The sequence below is a fragment of the Vipera ursinii genome (genome assembly GCF_947247035.1).
Source record: "Vipera ursinii genome assembly, chromosome: 4".
NCBI lineage: Eukaryota > Metazoa > Chordata > Lepidosauria > Squamata > Viperidae > Vipera > Vipera ursinii.
The window spans coordinates 20,246,537-20,267,442 of NC_139514.1; the positions used below are offsets into that span (position 1 = coordinate 20,246,537).

Below are 20,906 nucleotides of genomic sequence, written 5' to 3' on the forward strand. Positions count from 1 at the left end.
TTCCCCCCTCCCCCCCACAACCCAGCCACAGTGCTTTTTAGACCATTTTTCAGGAAGTGTCAGAGGATGTACTTTTCTTTAGTTCAGTAGTACAGTTTTCATGTAGAAGTGTTGTTCAAAATTGGCAAGTGTAAGATGTATGAACTTCAACTCCCAGAATTCCCCACACATCCACACATTTTAAAAGTTGCCAAATTGAAAAAGCACTGACGGAGAAGATTCAAAATGTATTTCTTTGCAAGATTGTGCCTTTGGAATGCATGGGAGCAAATTTGAAGCACCTCATTTTGAATTGTTAAAGCAGCCACATATTTACATCATATAAACTGGCATGGACAACAGTGGAGAGGATCAAGAACAGTTTCTGAAACAGCCACATGGCCCTAGAAAATAGTGCAAGCTATTCAAAGGAATGTAGAACATGGGGCAAGCAGTGGTAGTCCCAACTATTATCAGCCTGGTACAAAACACAATGGCTTGGTTCACAACTCCAATATTATCCAAAGTCCTCAAATTGATAACTGTACTATACAAAGCCTACTATACATATGGCATGAGGTAGCCTAATTAATGCTGGCTTAGGATGCTGTATGAACCCTAGCATTGTGATTTACAAACAAGGGTTTATGACTATATAGGCCAACTCATGACCTACAGGCTACATACAGCTGTCAGTCCCATTTGGTTACTGCATCCTACATTGCCCCAATAGGCAAAATGTCAGATTTTCAGTGATGAATTTCTAATAATGTTTTCATTGAAATAAAGCTTAAAAGGGATGCATTAAACCCCATGTTCATTTGGACTCTTAAGGCCTCCAGCAAACCTTGCAAAAAAAAAAGAGAGCCTAAGTTGAAAATATTTGGCTATCCATCTGGTGCAGTTAAGGACATGAAGACTTCACAGATCAACATCATAATTTTAAAGTGCGGCCCCTTGGCCAAAAAAGTGCTTAGCTCTAGTTTATATTTTCCTATGAAGTGCAACTAAATGAGCTGAAACCTACTCAACAAACCCCGGTTAGCAAATCCTATGAGGATCGCCAAGCATATGAAATGGCAACAGGACCACAGGACAAAAGTCATGGCCTGAATGAATGCACTGCATGTACTGAACAACAACTTAATTGTCATCTAATAATTCCAACATATCCAGAAGTCAATACAACCTGCACAGAATGGCCTTCTTGCCCATCTCAGCTCTAAATGCATACTCACCTGGTCACATCCTGCATTCACCAGTTCCTGCAACATTTGTCTATTGACTTCAACAACTCCAGAGGTAGTGCCCAACTCATTAGCAAAGGGCAATAGAGAATATCTGATTTCTCGCAGTGCTTTCTGGTAATTCCCAAATTTGGCAGCCGGTCGGATTTGCTGCTGTCTGGTTGCATCCTTTCCTACTAGAATTTTAGAGTCCAGAGAACTTTCACTGCTTGGTCCAATGGGTAATCCCTGACTAGAAGATTTGGCAGGCTGTTTCAGACCTTCCCGGATCTCCTGTAATCTTTGTCTACTGTTCCCAGAGTAAGTAGTAGCAGGGAAAGTCTTTGGCCTCATGGTTAATCCAATTTTGTTTCAGCATCAATACCAACTTCTTTTGCAGATATAACTGTGGATATTCAATGTTGTTCTTCTGGAAGATATTAGTTTGTTATGAAACATTTTCCCCTGAAATCAATTCACAGGTAGGTGGCAAACCTCCATAGCAAATCTTGTCACTTTTCCCAGTCTCTGGTACACAGAAGAATCAATAGTCATGGAGCAGTAGCTGATGTCATTTCTCTTCAGCTCAGTTTTATGGTTCCTAAAAACCTCTTGCTGTTTTTAACAAAATAACAGAGTTGGAAGGGGTCTTGGAGGCTTTCTAGTCCAACCCCCTGTTCAAGCTGGAAACCTATACAGTTTCAGACAAATGGTTTTCCAATCTCTTCTTTTCTCTCCAGTGTCTGAAAGAAAAAAGAACAAAAATACTGTCATGCAAATCTTTATTTTTTTTGTCTTAAGGTATTCAGAAAAATCTGCAATTACCTCGTTTTTATTTATGTAGTATTTTTTTATAAAACCAAAATCATTAAATAATAAAAAATTAAAACTATGAAGGATATAGAAGTACCTCAGAGTTAGATTCAACTATAAAACATCTATTAAACCAAATCAGCACTAAAAAGTCTTTATTTTTTTTTAAAAAAACCTAATGTAAGAAACTCTTAATCTTTAAGAGCATTACATATTAGGGCAGGGGTGTCAAACTGCCGGCCTGCGGGCCAGATGCGTCATGGTGAAACCGTGCTCACCCCATTGCCAGCAATGGAAAAAAAGTCACATCACATCACACGGTGAGTTTGACACCCCTGTATTAGGGGGAGTTGATTAGAAATTCTAAAGCAGGGCTGTCAAACTGTCAGGGCACCGGCCAGATGTGTCACATGGAAGCCATGCCCACCCCAGTTCCGGCAAGTAGAAAAAAGTCATGTCACGTGATGTGGAGAGTTTGACACCCCTGTTCTAAAGAAATGAAAGAACAAAAAAAGTCAGTTCAACGTTGAAAGTAGAACAAGGAACCTGATGTTTAAAGCTTGATCTAAGAAAGATAGATAGCACTGCACAAATCGCTTACAGGAAAGAAAATGATCATGAGATATTTTTTTTGTTCATATTGTCTTCAGTTTAGGGGAAGAATAATGGATATCATTTCAACAATGGCAGGTCATTGGATTCATTTTCTGATCTGGAATTGTTTTTCCAGCAGTTGAGAATGGGCACAGACTTTTATCGTTTACAGTCTGCAACACAGAGCGAACAAGACTGGGGAAAAGTGCAAGTTGCTCAAAAGCAAGTTATGGGGGAATGGAATGTGGTAGGGACTGAAGCATGAAGAGATAAATTGCCATGCAGCAAGATGACTAGGAAATCTGCATTCCTCCATCTCGTAACATGGTACAATACATAATACTCATAAACATATACCTAGTGGGACGAATCATATTGACTGCTGTTCCCAGAAAAATATGGGATCATCCAAAAGGAATGAATACTGAAAGATAAAGCACACAGAGACCAGGCCAGAAAAAGCTGAAGTTGGAATAAAGAAGTCTAGAAGAAGCATGCTGAACCAAAGGCACATATATACCAGATGCTCAGAAACCACGAGATGACAACTTCTTGAACAAAGCAAGGCTGATGCAGTAGCCAAAAGCAAAAGGATTGGAAAGTTTTTTTTTTCCAAACCCATCCAAGTATTCATGAAAAGGTAGATCAATAAAGCAGAATTGCTTAATTCCTTCATTGCAACTGTTTTTACACATAAGGAAAAAACAGCCCCACCTATGAAAAGCAGCACTGTGGGAGACAGAAAAAGGAACAGAAGTTAAAATAAGTAAAAATTTTTGTAAGAGAACATCTATCCACTTTGGAATGAGTTCAAATTGCCAGGCCCAGATCGTTGATATCACAGGTACTGAAAGAGCTGGCACATATCATCATGGAACCACTGAATAAAATCATTCGTAGTTCCTGGAGCAACTGGAAAAAAGCTGATGTGATTCCAATCTTCAACAAGGGGGAATAGTTCCAGGAAACTATAAACCAATCAGCATGACATCGATACTCGGGAAAATCCTGGAAAAGATAAGCAAGCAGAGGATCTGTGAGCACCTAGAAATGAACAAGATGATTACTAGAAGCCTGCCTGGGTTTGTTAAAAGCAGGTCATGCCAAACAGACCTTACTGCCTTCTTTGATAAAGTGACTAAATTAGTGGCTCAAGTAAATGCTGTGCATATAATATACTTAGACTTCAATAAGGTATTTGATAAAGTAGACCATACCCTACTTCTTAGTAAGACAGAACAATGGGATAGACAGTACTACCACCAGATGGATTTGCAGCTGGCTGACCAAATGCACTCAGCATGTGCTTTTCAATGGAACTACATCTATGTGGAGAGAAGTATGCAGTGGGATGCCTCAAGGTAAGCACTAGGCCCAAGACAAATTCAAGTGAAGCCCACTTGAAGCTCTTATAAACAGAAGAACACTGACATCCTCTAAACTCTGCTAAAGATGTCACCTGGTAACGAAACATTTGGAAACCAACCCACAAGCTTGGAAAATGAACCTTCACCCTCACTTGAAAGCTATTATAGGGAAGAAGGGGTCAATTTGTTCTCCAAAACACTTGAGGGCAGGACAAGAAGCAATGGTTAGAAGAGAGATACAACCTGGAACTAAGGAGGAATTTCCTGACAGCAAGAACAATTAATTAATGGAAGAGGTTGCCTCCCAAAGTCATGGGTGCTCCATTGCTGGAGGTTTTCGAGAAAAGATTGGACAACTATTTGTCTGGAATGATATAAGGCCTCATGCCCTGGGCAGGGTGTTGGACTAGAAGATCTTCAAGATCCCTTCCAGTCCTATAATTCAATGATTCTTAATTTCAAGCCATGTGGTATCTTAGTTCTTCTGCGCTGCAACCTACAACATATATTTTCAGCATTTTGATACTCTCATGCAATTCTCATTTTTCTTTCGAGAAAGATCTTTCCGGAGCCAAATACATGGTTAGGATCCTGATACCAAATTCTTGAGCAAATGTATATAGAACTTCATCTTTCTATTAAAAACAAAAAAAGGATTTTTGCAGTTCTTTCAAGACGTATATGTTTATTATCATTACTATACATTCATAATAATTAGTGAAGCAGAAGAGATTTTCCTGCAGCTGATTTAACTTAATGCAATACCAGCAGCTTAGAAATATTATTATTAAAGCCTTCGCAGTAGATATGCAAAACAAAATTAAGTATTTAAGCATTTTCCCCCTCTAACCATGCTGCAGAATGGAAATAAACCACAACCATTTCTGTCACTGCTTTTTAAAGAAGGCATATTTTCATTCCATTTCTTACAACTCAGATTTTTTTAAAAATGGAAAGCCCCTTTTCTTCTATAAATAGCTACAACAACCACATGTACACTAGAAGAATATGAAGATCAGCTACACACACATTTTACAATAGTTGAGTATAGATATTAAATTCTTTGGGGCACGTATTCCTCTTCCAAATCACCAATTAAAGTATATTAAATACTACAGTAAGTACTGTGATAAACTAGAATAAGGAATAATATCTAGGTTTTTTTTAAAAAAAATCAAAAATTCCTTCAATTCATACTTAATTCTTGTAAGTCCACATAGATTTTAAGTCCACATAGATTTTCTTTGGTGATAATACAAAGATCTTTTGTCATTCCTTTCTTTTTGGATGTTTTTTCAATTAGTCCAAAGCCCTCCTGGTATTCACTAGGAGTTTGTTCTCCATGTAACATGGCCCAACTTAGCTTCTCAGCCCAGACAAGAGTCATCAAATGTTATCTGCTGAAACATAATATCTGGGGCAAATTACAAAAATACATTGACGTTCTGAGATCTAACATACATTTTATTTCATTTCAAAACATATTAAGAGGAACAACTGGGAATAGGAAGTACTCATAGTACTTGGCTTCAAAGTCTATAAATAGGAGTATTTATTCGTAATCTTTGACTAGGACTTTAGAAAAATTTCCTGAATACTTGGAAAAGTGCTGGATAGAATCCCTGATCTGATACAAATGTGCATATTGGGTGCAAGGTTTGTGGGCTGAACCTTCCCCATCCTACCTTTACATTTTACCTAGCTGAGCTCTGCATCCAAATGTGGGATTCTAAAAAAAATTAAGTAAAACCCATAAACCACAGGTAGTCTGATTATTGCCAGCTCTAGATTCAATCCCTATGACATTCATTCAAGACCAGAACAGTTTTGATATTTTAGAATTGCATGGACTTCCTGAAAAGTTTTTTGTGCCTCCATGAGCTAAGGAGTTATCAAAGAAATATGAACACTAAACAGGCATCCCACTTACATCCAAGAAACTTTAAAAAAATGAGACAGACTTGACAACGTGATACAGATACCTTCTTCATTGCTTATCTTGACTACTCAAAGCCATTTATGCTGAATCTGGCAATTACAAGATTATCTAGGCAGGGGCTAATGTATAACTTACATATGGCAACCCTCACCTTGTCGTATTTTACTAGGGATTCTCTCAGTAGAATATAGAAAGCCACATCTGATGTTAAATGAATCCCATAAAGCTCCTTATCACAATTTCCACCAGAGGTAAGGAATCTTACTTTGTATGCTGCAGGAAAGACATAATTCTTTAGCAAAGGCAATTACTTAAAACACCAGATGCTGAAGAGTGGGAAGTAGGCAGAGCTACGTTTCCTTTATAACTGACCCTACATCAGGGGTAGGCAACCTCGGCTCTTTTATGACTCATGGACTTCAACTCCCAGAATTCCTGAGTCAGCTATGAGTTGAAGTCCATGAGTCATAAAAGAGCCGAGGTTGCCTACCCCTGCCCTACATCTTAGAGCAGGGATCTTCAAACTTGGCCCTTTTATGACTTGTGGACTTCAGAATTCCTCAGCCAGGCACAAGTCATAAAAGGGCCAAGTTTGAAGACCCCTGTCTTAGAGTTTACAGCACAGGTAGACATCTTCCTGCTCTCTACATGCCTTAACTTTCATGGTCTCTTACCACTTGTCATGCTAAGCGGCACTGGTAAGAGTTGATGTCCAAAATGTCTAGAGAGCAATCTATACAATATCGTCAATATTAGCACAGCAAAGTAAAACACAAAATGATAAAAAAAATGGCACAAACTTGCCTTTGAGCATGAAAAACATTTAAGCATATACTAAATTCTACCACAACATTCTTCTCAATACATCTACATTTTATTTCACATATAATCAATGTTTGCTACCATCAGTTTAGCCTGTAATCTGCATCCAAGACAAAGGTTATGAGTGTTTTTTTAAAAAATAAAATAAAATAAGACATGCTATGAATAAGCCAGTCCCCACTAGGATGTAGAAACGTTTGCCTCAAAATGAGTACTGTAGATTCTTGAGGAAGATCAAAATAGGCTATAACACTAGTTCTTATGTATTCAGTAAAGAAACTATGCTCTATTTCAGATATAAACTGCAAGAGGGATCTTGGAGTCCTAGTGGACAATCACTTAAATATGAGCCAGCAGTGTGCTGCAGCTGCCAAAAAAGCCAACACAGTCCTAGGCTGCATTATCAGAGGGATAGAATCAAGATCACATGAAGCATTAATACCATGTCATAATGCCTTGGTAAGACCGCACTTGGAATACTGCATCCAGTTTTGGTCACCATAATATAAAAAAAATGTTGAAACTCTGGAGAGAGTGCAGAGAAGAGCAATAAAGATGATTAGGTGAGTGGAGGCTAAAACATACAAAAATGGTTGCAGAAATTGGGCATGTCTAGTCTAGTGAAAAGAAGGACTAGGGGTGACATGATAGCAGTGTTCCAATATCTAAGAGGCTGCCACAAAGAAGAGGGAGTCAAGCTATTTTCCAAAGCACCTGAGGGCAGGACAAGAAGCAAAGGATGGAAACTAATCAAGGAGAGAACCAATTGAGAATCAATTGAGAAATTTCCTGACAGTTTGAATAATTAATCAGTGGGACAACTTGCCTCCAAATGTGAATGCTCCAACACTGGAGGTGTTTAAGAAGAGATTGGGCAACCATCTGTCTGAAATGGTACAGGATTTTCTTCCTGAGCAGGGGGTTGGATTAAAACACTTCCAAGATACCTTCCAACTCTATTATTCTGTTAAATTATGACCAAGGTTAAGAAATATGCCAGTTCCACAGAACTAATTTATAATAGGTTTCTCAAACCAGTTAGAGTAATAGTGACTCTTAACATACAATATATAGAATTTGTCTTCATTAGTTTCTTATTCATGTTAATAAGAATCATACACAAGTAATAATAAGATCTTTTTTTTTTACGGATTGCTAATGGAATTCCAGGAAGACTGTTTTAATGCACATGGCTTTATTTCACTGGAAACTAGAATTGAAATATTCCTGAAGCAATCTGCCACAGAAAAAATATTATACAGTCAGAAATTTAACAATTCAGTACAGTAATATACTATGAAAATAGGGTCTTCAGTACCGGTCTAGGTAATTTGCCCTCTTTTAAAACAGGAAAGTCAACCCAAAATCTCCTGCCTGATATTTCTCACCTTGCCCTTCCATTTCCTCCCACCACACAAGCCCTGTGTTACACATTGTGCAATTTGCATTTGCAAATTTGCCAAATCAGTTTAATGGTACTCTAATTGCTGCTATATTACATTCATTTGTATGTTTGACATATGGAGAGAGCAGAACATTGCACAACTCTCTTGGCACCTTAGAAGAAAAAAAAGCTAAGAAAGATCCCAGCTGTCCCAGTGTGACCTTAATAGAGACAAACTACTGCAATATCTTGGGTGCAAACCATTCCCACATGTCATTAAAGACATCTCCTTTGGTCCAACATAATCTGTTTGCAGAAAGAAAAATCTCATTTCTTGGAAGCATTGCTCATAGAGTAAGATATGCAAAAGAACACAACACATAGCACAGACAAGCCCATACAAATTAAAGTCCCATACTGCAGAAATCCATCAATCTGTGAATATTTCCTCATGAATTTCTATTCCTTGGAACTGTTTCTACATAAGAATCATATCGAGATATCAGTTTTGTTGGCCTAAACTCTGTTTTACATTTCAGTTTTCTATAGTTATATCAATTAAAATCACCCTGGTGCAATCTGATGCTGATATATTGTTAAGTGAGTCAAGTTTAATTTAACAAGACTTATTTTTCAGGTATCTGTATTACTTTAATTTTGATGCTGCCTGGTTCCAATCAACTTTGGGTAGTTGGTAAGCATGTAAAAGCTTGTATTTTCACGAGACAATTATTGTCAATACTGAACTTTCATTTCTGGAATTAAAATCAGCTTAATGCAGCAGACAACAAAAGGAAACTCATTTTGTGATCAAAAACATTTTTGTGACATTAGTTGTCAAAGGAAAGATTTATCAGCTACTTGCCTGGGTGTGATAAAATGGAACTACTGACTATAAAAGCCCGTATTATATAATAGGTGCAATTTTTTAAAATAAGTAGTTGAAAAATTTGATCTATCTACTCTCAATAAAAGTCACCAGGGAAGGTTTCATTCTTAAGAGAAAATTAACGCTACATAGGATGCTCTTTAAAAATGATTGATCAAATATATGAAATTAGAAAATTCTTAATCACCGAAGAACAGGAAATTAATATTTATAAATGTCAAAATTAGCTTCCTCTCTTATCAAAGCTATCAATTATGTCCTACCAATCCTGTTCCATATTTCTGTCAAGTTGGATCTCCTTTAATTTTTCTTTGATATTACTGCTGCTACTTCTCAAACTGCAAAAGAATTCCTCCTCCTCAATAATTTCATCAGGGGAACAAACGAAAATCACATTTCTAACAATATAGATTTCACCTGCATATGGAATATAATAGGTTTAGCATCACATGTAGAGATGTCTACAGGAATCAAACATGGAGAGAGTTATGCAAGGGTTTCTTTTCTGGATCTAGAGCTCCTCATATTCATTAATAAGTTAGTCAAAGGGATGCTCAACAAATCTGCAGATGGCACCAAGTTTGGTTAGGTTGTTAACAACATTACTAAAACCAGACTCAAGTTTCAAAAGGATTTTGAGAGACTTCAACACTGTGCCTTACTCAACAAAATGCAGCTGCATGGCAAAAAAATGTAAGGTTCTCCTATAGCTGCCCATGTAGTCAGTGCAATCTAGGGGTGTATCGTAAGAGCTATAATGCCACAAAGGTCATGCTGTCTCTGCTCCTGTTTTAACTTCTACATGAAACTGCTTTGGGAGATGACCCATCACCATGGGAGTAAGATATCATCAGTAGGCTGATGATATTCAATTGTACATCTCTGCCCATGGTGAGTTATGCAAGGTTGATTTGCTTCTGGGTGCAATTCAAGATGCTGGTTATCATCTTTAAAATCCTACATGACTTGGGGCCAGGTTAGTTCTTCTCCTGAGATACATCAACCTGATTTGCCAGGGCAGGAAGGCATGGCATGTTGTGGTCCCATCTATTAAGGAAATACAACTGGTGCCATGAGCAAAAGGGCTTTCTCAATGGTAGGTCCCTCCCTATGGACTACATTCCCCCAGAGATTAAAACTGTCCCCCCACCTTATTACTTTTCTGGAAAGCACTAAAGACACGGTAGTATCTCTGGGCTTGGGACCCTAAGCTGATACAGAAAATCAAGTGGTTGATATGATTGTATTTGTTGCCATTGGGGAAGGAAAGGAGGGATTGTATAGGTTTTATGCTTTGAATTGTTTTAATGTTGTAAGACACCTGGAGTCACCACGTGTGATTTGAATGGCCATATAAATCTGTAAACAAACAAACAAACGGCAGAAATAGTTTTGCTCTATGCTGCACCCGTCAAACCACATCTGGAATACCATGTTCAGTTCCAGTTGCTACAATACAAGGATGCTGAAAAACTGGAAAGAAGAGAGACAAAGATGCTGAAGGGTTTGAGGACTTAACCCTAGGAAGATTGGTGAAAGAAACTTGAAGTCTTTCGCCTAAAGAATAGCAGGCTAAGGGATGCTTGATAGCACTCTTTCAATACATAAAAAGGATTATCACAAGTGCACATTTATACTCCAGAGAACTTGAAAATGGGTTAACAACTAGGGACAGGACAGGATAGCAAAAATAGGATAACAGCTACTGGGCTTTAACAGATAGAGATCCAAACTTGAAATAAGGAGAAATTTCATGACTACAAGAATTAATTAAGCAGGGGAACAGCCTCTCTCTCCAGGAGTGGTGCCTGGAGGTTTTGAAAGACGTTTGTCTGGGTGCAAGAAAGATTCCTGCCCAGAGCGGTGGTTGGACTAGACTAGAAGACTTCCAAGGTTCCTTTTAACGCTATGGTTCTACGAAACATATGACACAGAAGAGGCAATAAATGAAAAAAATCCATTTGTAACAGTGGCCCATTCCCCCTTTCCCTCGTCTTTCTCAGCCTTGGGCCAGAGTCCTATCCAGGAAATATCAGCAAGGGGCGGCGGTCCTCAAGGCAGAGGTGCCGGGATGGTCCTGCCCATTCCTCATGCTAACTCCCATCGACCTCAGAAGCCAAGCCAAGCCAAGCCAAGCCAAGCCCAGGGAAGAGGCGGCGGCGGCGGCGGCTCTTCCGACGGAAAGTTGAGGCCAGAGCGGAATAAGGCGCAGCTTCCTTCAGCGGAGCGCGGGCCTGACTGACTAAAGCTGAAAAGTTTATTCGGCGTTGGCTGCGGCTCTTCCGGTGGGATCGGGCCTAGGGCGGTCTCGGGAACGGCCAGCCACCCAAACCCGATCTTTCAAGCTCGTCGGGTTAAGATCTCTCCTGGAAGGGCGCAAAACACCCGGAGTGGATGCAGCCCCCCCCCCCGGGAGGAGTGACGCTTCTTTGGATAATGAGCGAAGGTCCCTTGGCCACTCCTGTCCGCAAGAGCTGCAAGGCTGCGAACCTTTTGCACCATCCTTTGGCGTCAGTTTCTTTTGTTAAAAAAAAAAAAGACACCGTCCCGTTCCCCCCCCCAACCCCCCAATTCTCAGGGAGGTCGCACTGTATTGGATCGGGCGGTGGAGTTCCGCCTCTGGACGCATTCCTGGTACATCTTCCACGATAGAATTAAAAAATCATAAAACCAAACTCTCATTTCTCCGCCTTTTTAATCCGAAATAAACCTCTCTCCAGACTGATCAGATTCCGCCATGTTTCGCTCGGAAACGACTGAACCTCCTCCACTACAGTGGGCTTGGACAGGTCCGCCGTAGGAGTAACACCTACCAAGAAGCTTCGATCAACGTTGCCGGTTCAGACGTTCCCCGGGTCCCGCTACTCATCGCTCCACTAACCGCGCACGTTCATTCGCGTGGAGCGCCCGGTTTGCTCGCGGCACACCCGTCTAGACAACGCTCCGGCATCATTCTCACGAGACGAACAAATGCGCTCCCCTGACACCCAAACGCTCCTACGCGGGTTAGGGCTGCACGCAGCGCTTTCCAAAGACGTCTGCACGGTCAGGGGGATGCCGTCCCGCGTTCTCAAGCTAGAAGGCGTCCTGGCAACTGCAAAGGGCTGGCAAACCATTTTGGCTTCCTCTCGGCCACAAACGGGATCGAGGCAAAAGGCCTTTCTGGGTCGGCAACCCGTTTTCCCCCACCGAGCCTGGCTGGGACACACAGAACACGTTCCAACTTTCGCCTAATAAGAGCAGCCAATTCAGCGGCCCAAGATCCGTCCGCCTGCCGAATCGCCCCGCGATTTTCCCGCGTCCATATCGGCGGCGGGGTGGAGCGGACTTCGGCCTCAAGGGAAATGGGTGGGTTTGGCCCAGGGGCCTCCAACGGCTGACCAGAGTCTCGCCAACTTAAGAAGGGCGGCCGATCCAGCCGGATCCCTTCCCTCCAAGCCCTTTCTTACCCCGGATCCGTTCCCTCCAAGCCTTACACGCAGGGGTCTTCAAACTTGGCCCTTTTAGGACTTGTGGACTTCAACTCCCAGAATTCCTCAGCCAGCAAAGCTGGCTGAGGAATTCTGGGAGTTGAAGTCCACAAGTCCTAAAAGGGCCAAGTTTGAAGACCCCTGCCTTACCGTATCCTGTCTTCCCCGACCGTTCCTGCCCGCGAGCCCGCCACTCCGTCTTCCGCTCCTCGGCCAGGGCTCTCCTCCTCCGCGGCGTGGCACCGACTTTGCTTTCCTCAACCTCTTCCAACTTCCCAAAAAGACGCGGCTGCCCTTGGCCGGCTCCCCGATTCTCCTGCCCGCCCCAAGTTATTCGAATAGTGGGGTGTTGTTGTTTTTTTTTGCACCACGAGCAGCGCCGAAGAAGCTCCCGGGGGAAATGCCCCCCACCCCACCCCTTCCCAGAACTGTCCCCACCTGAGTCTTTTAAAAGCAGGAGGGCAGAAAGCTGCAAAGGAGCAAGGAAAGAGGGACCCAGTCTTCACCCCCCCACACACACACACTCACACACCCCGGGGAAACCCCGGCCCCACCCCTCTGCAAGCCCTTGCGCTAGCAGGAACCGGGGTTTCCCGTACTCACCCCCCCCTTCTTTCCCTTCACGCCCAATGGAAAGTCAGGGGGCAGCTTCCGCGACTCCCCTCCTGTGTCGGCGGCGGCAGAGGCGACGGTGGCGTCGTCGTCCGCCACCGGCGCGCGGCTCTTTCTCCATTCTTCTCTTTTCCCCCTCTCGGGCTCCGAATGAGGCGGCCGCGGGACGCAGTTGGGACATTCGCTACATTGTTAGCATTCCGCGCGCCCCACGTGATCCAGACTCGGCGTCATTCCATCTCCCTCCCTTCGCATACCAGCGCGGAGCGGGGCGGGAGGACGGGGCGGGGGTGTGGAGGGGTGGGTGGGGGGGGGTAGCGGGATCCTTGAGGTTCTGCCCGTCAAACACCGGCTGGGCGGAGCCAGCTGGAAATATCTGCGCCGCCCCTTGCCGGTGCTCCGTTCTGAAGTTAAGACGGCGGCGCTTCTTTCGCGGGAAGAGCTTCGCTGGCTGGGTCAAGCCGACGCGGACTCGTTGAATCGGCCAGCACGCCTGTCAGACAGCCGCGTGCCCTGTTAGGTTGCCGTATGCTGGGGTTTTTAGAAAATTCAAGGGTCTTCAAACTCGGCCCTTTGATGATTTGTGGACTTCAACTCCCAGAATTCCTCAGCCAGCGTGTCTGGCTGAGGAATTCTGGGAGTTGAAGTCCACAAGTCATAAAAGGGCCGAGTTTGAAGACCCCTGTTATAAATGAACTGACGGGAATCCACGCTCCATTGAAATCAATGGAGGTACACAAAATCATGGATTTTTCTATCTATCCCCAGAACTGATTTTGTTGTTGTTGTTGTTGTTGTTAGTTGCAAAGTCCTGTCCGACCCATTGCGACCCCACGGACAACGTTCCTCCAGGCCTTCCTGTCCTCTACCATCTTCTGGAGTCCATTTAAGGCCAGGGCTCAGCAACCTGAAACAGTGAAAGAGCCACTCGGAACCGGTTCCCTCACAAAAGGAAAAACTGGGAGCCGCAAAAAAACGGGTGCACATGCGCGTACATGCGTGCATGCGCAGAACAGGGTTTGACTGAAGAGTGGAGCCAAGGCGAGATATGCACCTACCCTGCATATTTGAATTGATTGGTTGAACTTTTTTAGTCCCACTTTTTTTTTTTGACTGCACATGGCTGAGGACTGGGAGCTGCAGGAGATGGCTGAAAGAGCCGCATGCGGCTCCGGAGCCGCGGGTTGCAGACCTGTGATGTAGGCTCACACCTACTGCTTCAGTGACTCCATCCAGCCACCTCATTCTCTGTCATCCCCTTCTTCTCTTGCCCTCAACCTTTCCCAGAGAACTGATTTACCTACAGCTAAACCGAAACATGGTGCAAACCCAACCGCTGGGTTTATAAAGCGTGGCTTACCGTCTGGTGTGTCAATGCGATATTAGCTTATTCAAAAAAATAATAATAATGGTAAACAAAAACCGGGGCTCCTTAATGCAATGGGTGAAACCAGAGTCTGGTGACTGGTTCATACATGTTGCTAATCCAGAATGCGGTTTAGTGTTGAATTGCTTTGGTGAACCTAACCATTGCGGTTTTCAAATTATGATTTATAAGACTGTACGAACTAATTTAATTTTGGCTTTTGCAGTAAAGGACTGTCTACCTCAGCAAACTGTGCAAGGTGTGATTCAGGGGTGAAGTTAATGAGCTGGTCTAGCTAGCTCAACAGGTCTATTCATTCTAATGGAGATGCTGTGATTCTTTTTATTTGAAAATGGACTGAGCGTGCAAAGCTTCCATATCGTGTGCTAGGATTTATAGCACCTTCAACAAGAGTTGTCTTGAACTCCATTCTTATAGTCATGTCCAGAAACATTAGTTATTTTGAAATAAATCCCATTAAATTTGGGATCACCTTCCAAGCTTGCAGATCAATATTATTACTGCATTTAAAAATAAAACTCCAAATATAATTCATAATAAATATGTATTACATTTATATGTTTATGTAATTAAAATAACATAAGATATATTCCTTAATAAAATATTACACACGCATATATATATATATATATGCGTGTGTGTCTGTGTGTAATTTTTTTTTGGGTTTTGCTAACAAAGAATTTAAAGGGAGACTGATATGCATTTCAAACTTATTTGTTCTCATCAGTCAGCCATACCCTTCTGAGGTTCAAATCTCAGAAGGGTATGGCTGACTGATGAGAACAAATAAGTTTGAAATGCATATCAGTCTCCCTTTAAATTCTTTGTTAGGAAAACAAAAAAAAAATTACACAAATATGAGCTGTCACTGCTGTGACTACTGCCTGTTGATGGCCTTGGGTTAGGCTGAAACAGGAAATAAGATTTGTCCCATGTTTGGGGCCTAGCACACATACATACATACATACATACATACATACATACATACATACATATATATATATATATATATATATATATGAATGATGATGATGATAACTTTATTGTCACTTTGAATGTACACCAATCGGCATACATCAAAATGAAATTTCGTTGCATACAGCTCTCAAAGGGTCACCACCTCCGATATATACTCCTTGTTCGTGGCCCGCTCAAATTTCACATTGTCCATTTTAGTCTCTAGGGAGTGAACGATGGCAAACAGGACAGATGGAAATGGGGCTCCATGTGGATTAGCCCTCAAATTCGCTTGTATTCCGACAACCTCGCCTTCTTTCCTTTTTCTGATCCTGACTCTTCCACCTTTTCCTTAAAGAGGCCTTGCTTCTTTTCACCCCTGGAGTATGCTGCCGCCACCACCAACTCCTCCAAAAGCCTCTCTCTCTTCCTCTGGGCCTGCCGACAGCCTCATCCAGTTCCAGGTCCTCTCCTCCTCTGCCTCCTCTGGAAACAGCCCTGATTTGCAATAGAATCCATCACTGGGCCAGCAGTCAGATCTTGCTGCTGGCAGAACAAATTCAAACAGCACCAACGACTTTTAACGGTCTCACCAACAGTTCCAAAACAACTAGAAACTCGCCAGGCCAGCAAAGATTGTCGGTCGTATGTCGTATGTTACCTTAGTTCCACCATGTTGCTCAAACACATTAAAATCTTCCTGATCATGTGGCCTATAGCCCTTACTATCCCTCCCAAAACTATTCGCCTTCAAGAGCCAATGCAGCCGCAGCCATTCCAGGCGCCGCCATCTTAGAATGTGTATATATACATACACACACACACACACACACACACACACACACACACACACACACACACACATATATATATATATATATATATATATATATATATATATACACGCGGGGGAAAAACCCGAATGACCAAAGGTCCACATACAGACACCCGCGAAAACCTCAGAATATATATATATATATATATATATATATGTGGTGGCTCAGTGGGTTAGGACGCTGAACTTGTTGATCAGAAGGTCTGCAGTTTGGCGGGTCGAATCCCGAGTGCCGTGTAACAGAGTGAGCGCCTGTTACTCATCCCAGCTTCTGCCAACCTAGCAGTTCGAAAGCATGTAACAATGCAAGTAGAAAAATAGGGACCATCTAGTCATGCTAGCCACATGACCATGGAGTTGTCCTCGGACAAGCACTGGCTCTTTGGCTTTGAAACGGACCAAAGCTCAGCAATAAAGAAGAGTTTTCTCTTATATCCCGGAGTTCATCGTTTTTATTTTTACTAACTTCAAATGTCTACACCTGGGATTCCAGTTTTTAAATTTATTATACACACACACACATACTGTATGTGTGTATTACACACACATACTGTATATGGGTATGGGTATCTGTCCATCCATCATCTATTTATGTATCTATCCATCTATCTTTTGTGAGTGGGTATCAGGATTTCATTTTAATGTGTGCCATTGTGTAGAACAAAACTTTTATAAGAACAGCTCAAAGACCACAAAAAACACTTTTAAAATCTTCTAATCTTTTCTTTCTTTGTTGGGCTCTTTTGTAAGGGACTGAGGCAGCTTTCTTACCAGCCTCATCTAGTTTGCTTGGTCTGGATAAAGCCTTAAAAGAAATACAAAACAGGGCTATTATAACATTCAGCCTGTATAAGAAATGGGACCTCTATTGCGGATTGAAGCTCAGTCCTCAGAGTCTTTAAAGAAAAAAAATCTGGTGAAAGGGAAGAGCAGGGAGTACTTCAGGCCTTCTCCCAAGGCTGCTGGTGAGTGATAAGATAAGGATTCCTAACCGTCTTCCTGCTTTGATGCTGAGTGGATGAATTCCTTTGTGTGTCTTTCTAGGAGTGTGCGAGGCGCGTGTGATATATGCACGTGCACATACTATCCCTTTAGTATTTGGCCAGTTTATCGAAGTATGTGGGGGGGGAGGATCATCCTCAATTGACCACAATACCAGGACAATGAAGAAAACTCAGTTCCTGAGATACTGAGTGGAAACCATTGTGCAAATACAATAGCAATAGAGTTTGAACTGCAACACGCAGTTAACATCTCAGGCCTTGCTCCCTGCTACTTCTACTCCATGTGTAGGGGAGGAGGCAAGGGCTGCACCTGTGGGAGCTGTGTTGTATCCCTAGAAGCGGTGGTTTTTCCTTCTCTGGAGCTTTTAAAGATGGGCAGCTTGTTTTCCTGCAAATTGCAGAGGTATTGGAGGATCCATATGTTTATTCCGACTCCATAATTCCATGATTTTTATGTTTCTAGTGACTGGGAGTAGAAATTTTAGTATTAAAAACCTGGTGGGCCTTTACAAGGGAAGGGGGATTACTGTAGAATGCAGGTAATTCTTGACTTACAGCCAATCATTTAGTGACCGTTAGTAGTTTACAACGACACTAGAAAAAGTGATTTATGACCGTTTGTCACACTTACGACTGTTGTGGCATCCCCCTGGTCACGTGAACAAAATTCAGATTCTTGGTAACTGGTTCATATTTACGATGGTTGCAGTGTCTGGAATCATCGGATCACTTTTTGCGACCTTCTGACAAGCAAAGTTAATGGGGAAGCCAGAGTCACTTAACAACTAAATAACTTACTTGTTACTGACGTAACAACTGCAGTGATTCATTTAACAGCTGTGTCAAGTAAGGTCATAAAATGGTACAAAACTCACTTAAAAACTGTTTCCCTTAGCAACAGAAATTTTGGGCTCAGTCGTGGTCATAAGCTGAGGATTATCTGTAATACTTTTTTTTCTATTTTAATGTTGTTGGTTTTTTTAGGGGGGGTTAGTTAGTGTCTCAAATACAAAGGTATGTACTGTGTTTCCCCGAAAATAATACCCGGTCTTATATTTTACTGCCTCCAAAAGAGGCACCAGGTCTTATTTTTTTTGGGGGGGGGTGCCTTTTTCACTCACTTCACGGCAGCAGCCCCAACAGCCCATATGGATTGAATCCATAGCTCGGTTCTCGGCTGCACGGGCCTTCTGGAAAGGCCAGAGCTCCATAGTCAGCCTCGTTCCCCCACCCCCAATGGCAGTTGGTCCAAAGTAAAATAGAGAGTTCTGTATTTCCAAGGAAGCTAATTTGCCTTGAATGACAGAGAACTGGCTTGGGAATTAGGTGGGCTGATATGGACCCAATTTCTCCCAAATGCATACTCCAGAGCACGGGTGTCAAACTCGCCGCATCAATGTGACGTATCATGACTTTTTTTGGCATTGCTGGAGCTGGGGTGGGCGCGGCCTCTGTATGATGCAACCAGCCCACGGGCTGCCATTTTGACACCCCTGCTCTAGAGGTCTCCAAGCTTCACAACTTTATTTTGATATGTGGACTTCAGTTCCTAGATCTCCATGCTGGCTGAAGATTTCTGGGAGTTGAAGTCTACAGATTTTAAAGTTGCCAAGTTTGGAAAGCCCTGTAGTAGAACTAGCCAGGAAAAGCAGCTGGCAGGTGGTGTGACTGTGACTCATAAGAACAATTTCCCCCTTTCCAGGATACTGGTAAGATCAGGGCCTGAGAGATTCATAGGTGGATTGGGAAAACTTTGGCAGCTTCTGTAGCGGGAAGAAGGAATGGCCTTGAGGGATGGGAGGAACAGTCATTACCAAGACAGCACAGGAATGTAATCTGACTAAATATCTCGGACAAGCTCCTCCCTTTCACAAAGTTAAAAGGAAGCAGGGTGGGAAGTACACTTCGCTATATCTGTACACAGCGGTATAAGATATTGGATTCCCAGTCTAATCTATCTTGAAGGAATGACACCTCCCATTTCTTAATCTCCATAGTCTAAAAAACAGTGTCCTTGCCAATACACAGAAAGGCTAATATTAGTAAAACCAAAATCAGTGACCATCTTCTGAGTCTTTGCCTTAGCAAACTGAGCAGTTAGGTGGCTTCTAAAATCAAAGCAATGTAGCTGCTTAGATATTTGTGGTGTTAGTCCACTCCCCTTTAACAAATTTTGTTAAAGGAAACTGGGAAAATCATGCTTTAGGTTGCAGTTGGCTGCCAAAAGTGTAACAATAGCTACGAGGGAAGTGATTCATACTGAATGTGAGTGTGACTTTAGCAGTTGTGATAGATTAACAGAACCGGTTTTAGCATTAGAGACGTCTAGGTTTTTGGGGCTGGAGAATTTCAATATTTACGTGGGACTGGTTTCTCAGGAATGGTTCAACACACAGCAGCCATGTCATTTATGAGCCTATCATAACTGATCACAAGGCCAATACATGATTCACGTAATTGTGTTCTGATTAGAGTGGTATTCCATGGTTGGGGACCCCTCAAGTTTTCCAATTACTGAGTACAATTAGGACCAGCAATTCTAACTCTAAGTGTCATGATTGTAAAATGGTCATGTGACTGTGTCAGTTTATAACATCTTCATCGGTTCTAGCTGCAGTCATTAAGCAAAACATCACGGACCATTTAGTATGATGTCATGTGACCCTGACATGAGACTTCCTGCCAGCTTTCCCATTGACTTTGCTTTTCAGAAGCCAGCTGTGAAAGTCATTAATGGTAACCATCTGGCCATGGGATACTGTTACCTGAAAATGTGTGCTGGTTGCCAAGCATCCATATTGTGATAATATGACTAGGGAGATGCTGCAATGGCTGTAATTTCAAGGCCTGTTCATAAGTCTCTTTTTCAGTGCCATTTGTAACTTTTGTTGCTGAACAAAGACTACCTGTATTATGGACAATGCACTATCCCGTTCAAGTTGTTTTAGTCAATTCATCTGACCTTTGCAAACTAATGAACCTATTGAGATGATCTACCTGAAATAATTACTGGATTCAGTTGGATTCCAAGGGACTATGGAAGGGTTTTGGATGACTACACCAGTGATTTTGTTATGATCTGCTTGGTACCAGGAATAAAATGCTTACTAGGACAGTCAACACAATTTCTCCAAAGAGTTCTCTTTGATCTCTTTCAAAAGTGCTTCTAAGGTATTCAGATGAACAATGAAGCAGAAAGAGCAAAGTAAACAGCTAAAGTAATGATGGAAGAACATTAACTCAAATCTGAGAGGGCAAAGCCAGAGTCATATGAAAGCCAATAGTGGGGTTTTGGTTTTGTGGGGTTCTGCATGTATTGCATCTGCTTGTTGAGTTGTTTTGCGCTAGGTAGGAGATGACTGAATTATATCCACACCTACTCCTCCAGGTGTTCTTTTATGGCGGCATCAGGGGTTTGTTGCAGTGGTTTTAGTTAGTGTTTTTCAAATTAAATCTCTCATATTCAAGTCAATCTGGATGCCAGCTTTGAAGTACAGTACAGACTACTATGAAGGTGTCTAGTCAGTCCTCTTGTTAGACCAGTTCATTTTCACTTTGAGATACCTTAAGATGTACACAGCTTGCTTGGAGATGTATTTTCTATTGCTTTTTCTTTAGATCCTTGTTC

At 42.1% G+C, this 20,906-nt stretch overlaps 1 protein-coding gene across 1 annotated transcript in view; it reads right to left on the reverse strand.

Annotated features, from left to right (window-relative positions):
* LATS2 (large tumor suppressor kinase 2) overlaps positions 1 to 13,358 on the reverse strand; it is a 58,476-nt gene extending 45,118 nt beyond the window's left edge. Inside the window, exons 1-2 of the mRNA XM_083362016.1 lie at positions 13,087 to 13,358; positions 1,218 to 1,948 (exon numbers count right to left, since the gene is read on the reverse strand). Coding sequence (XP_083218142.1) covers positions 1,218 to 1,559 — 342 coding nt within the window. The 5' untranslated portion in view covers positions 1,560 to 1,948; positions 13,087 to 13,358. The remainder of the gene's footprint in view (positions 1 to 1,217; positions 1,949 to 13,086) is intronic.
* Between the last annotated feature and the right edge of the window lie 7,548 nt (positions 13,359 to 20,906).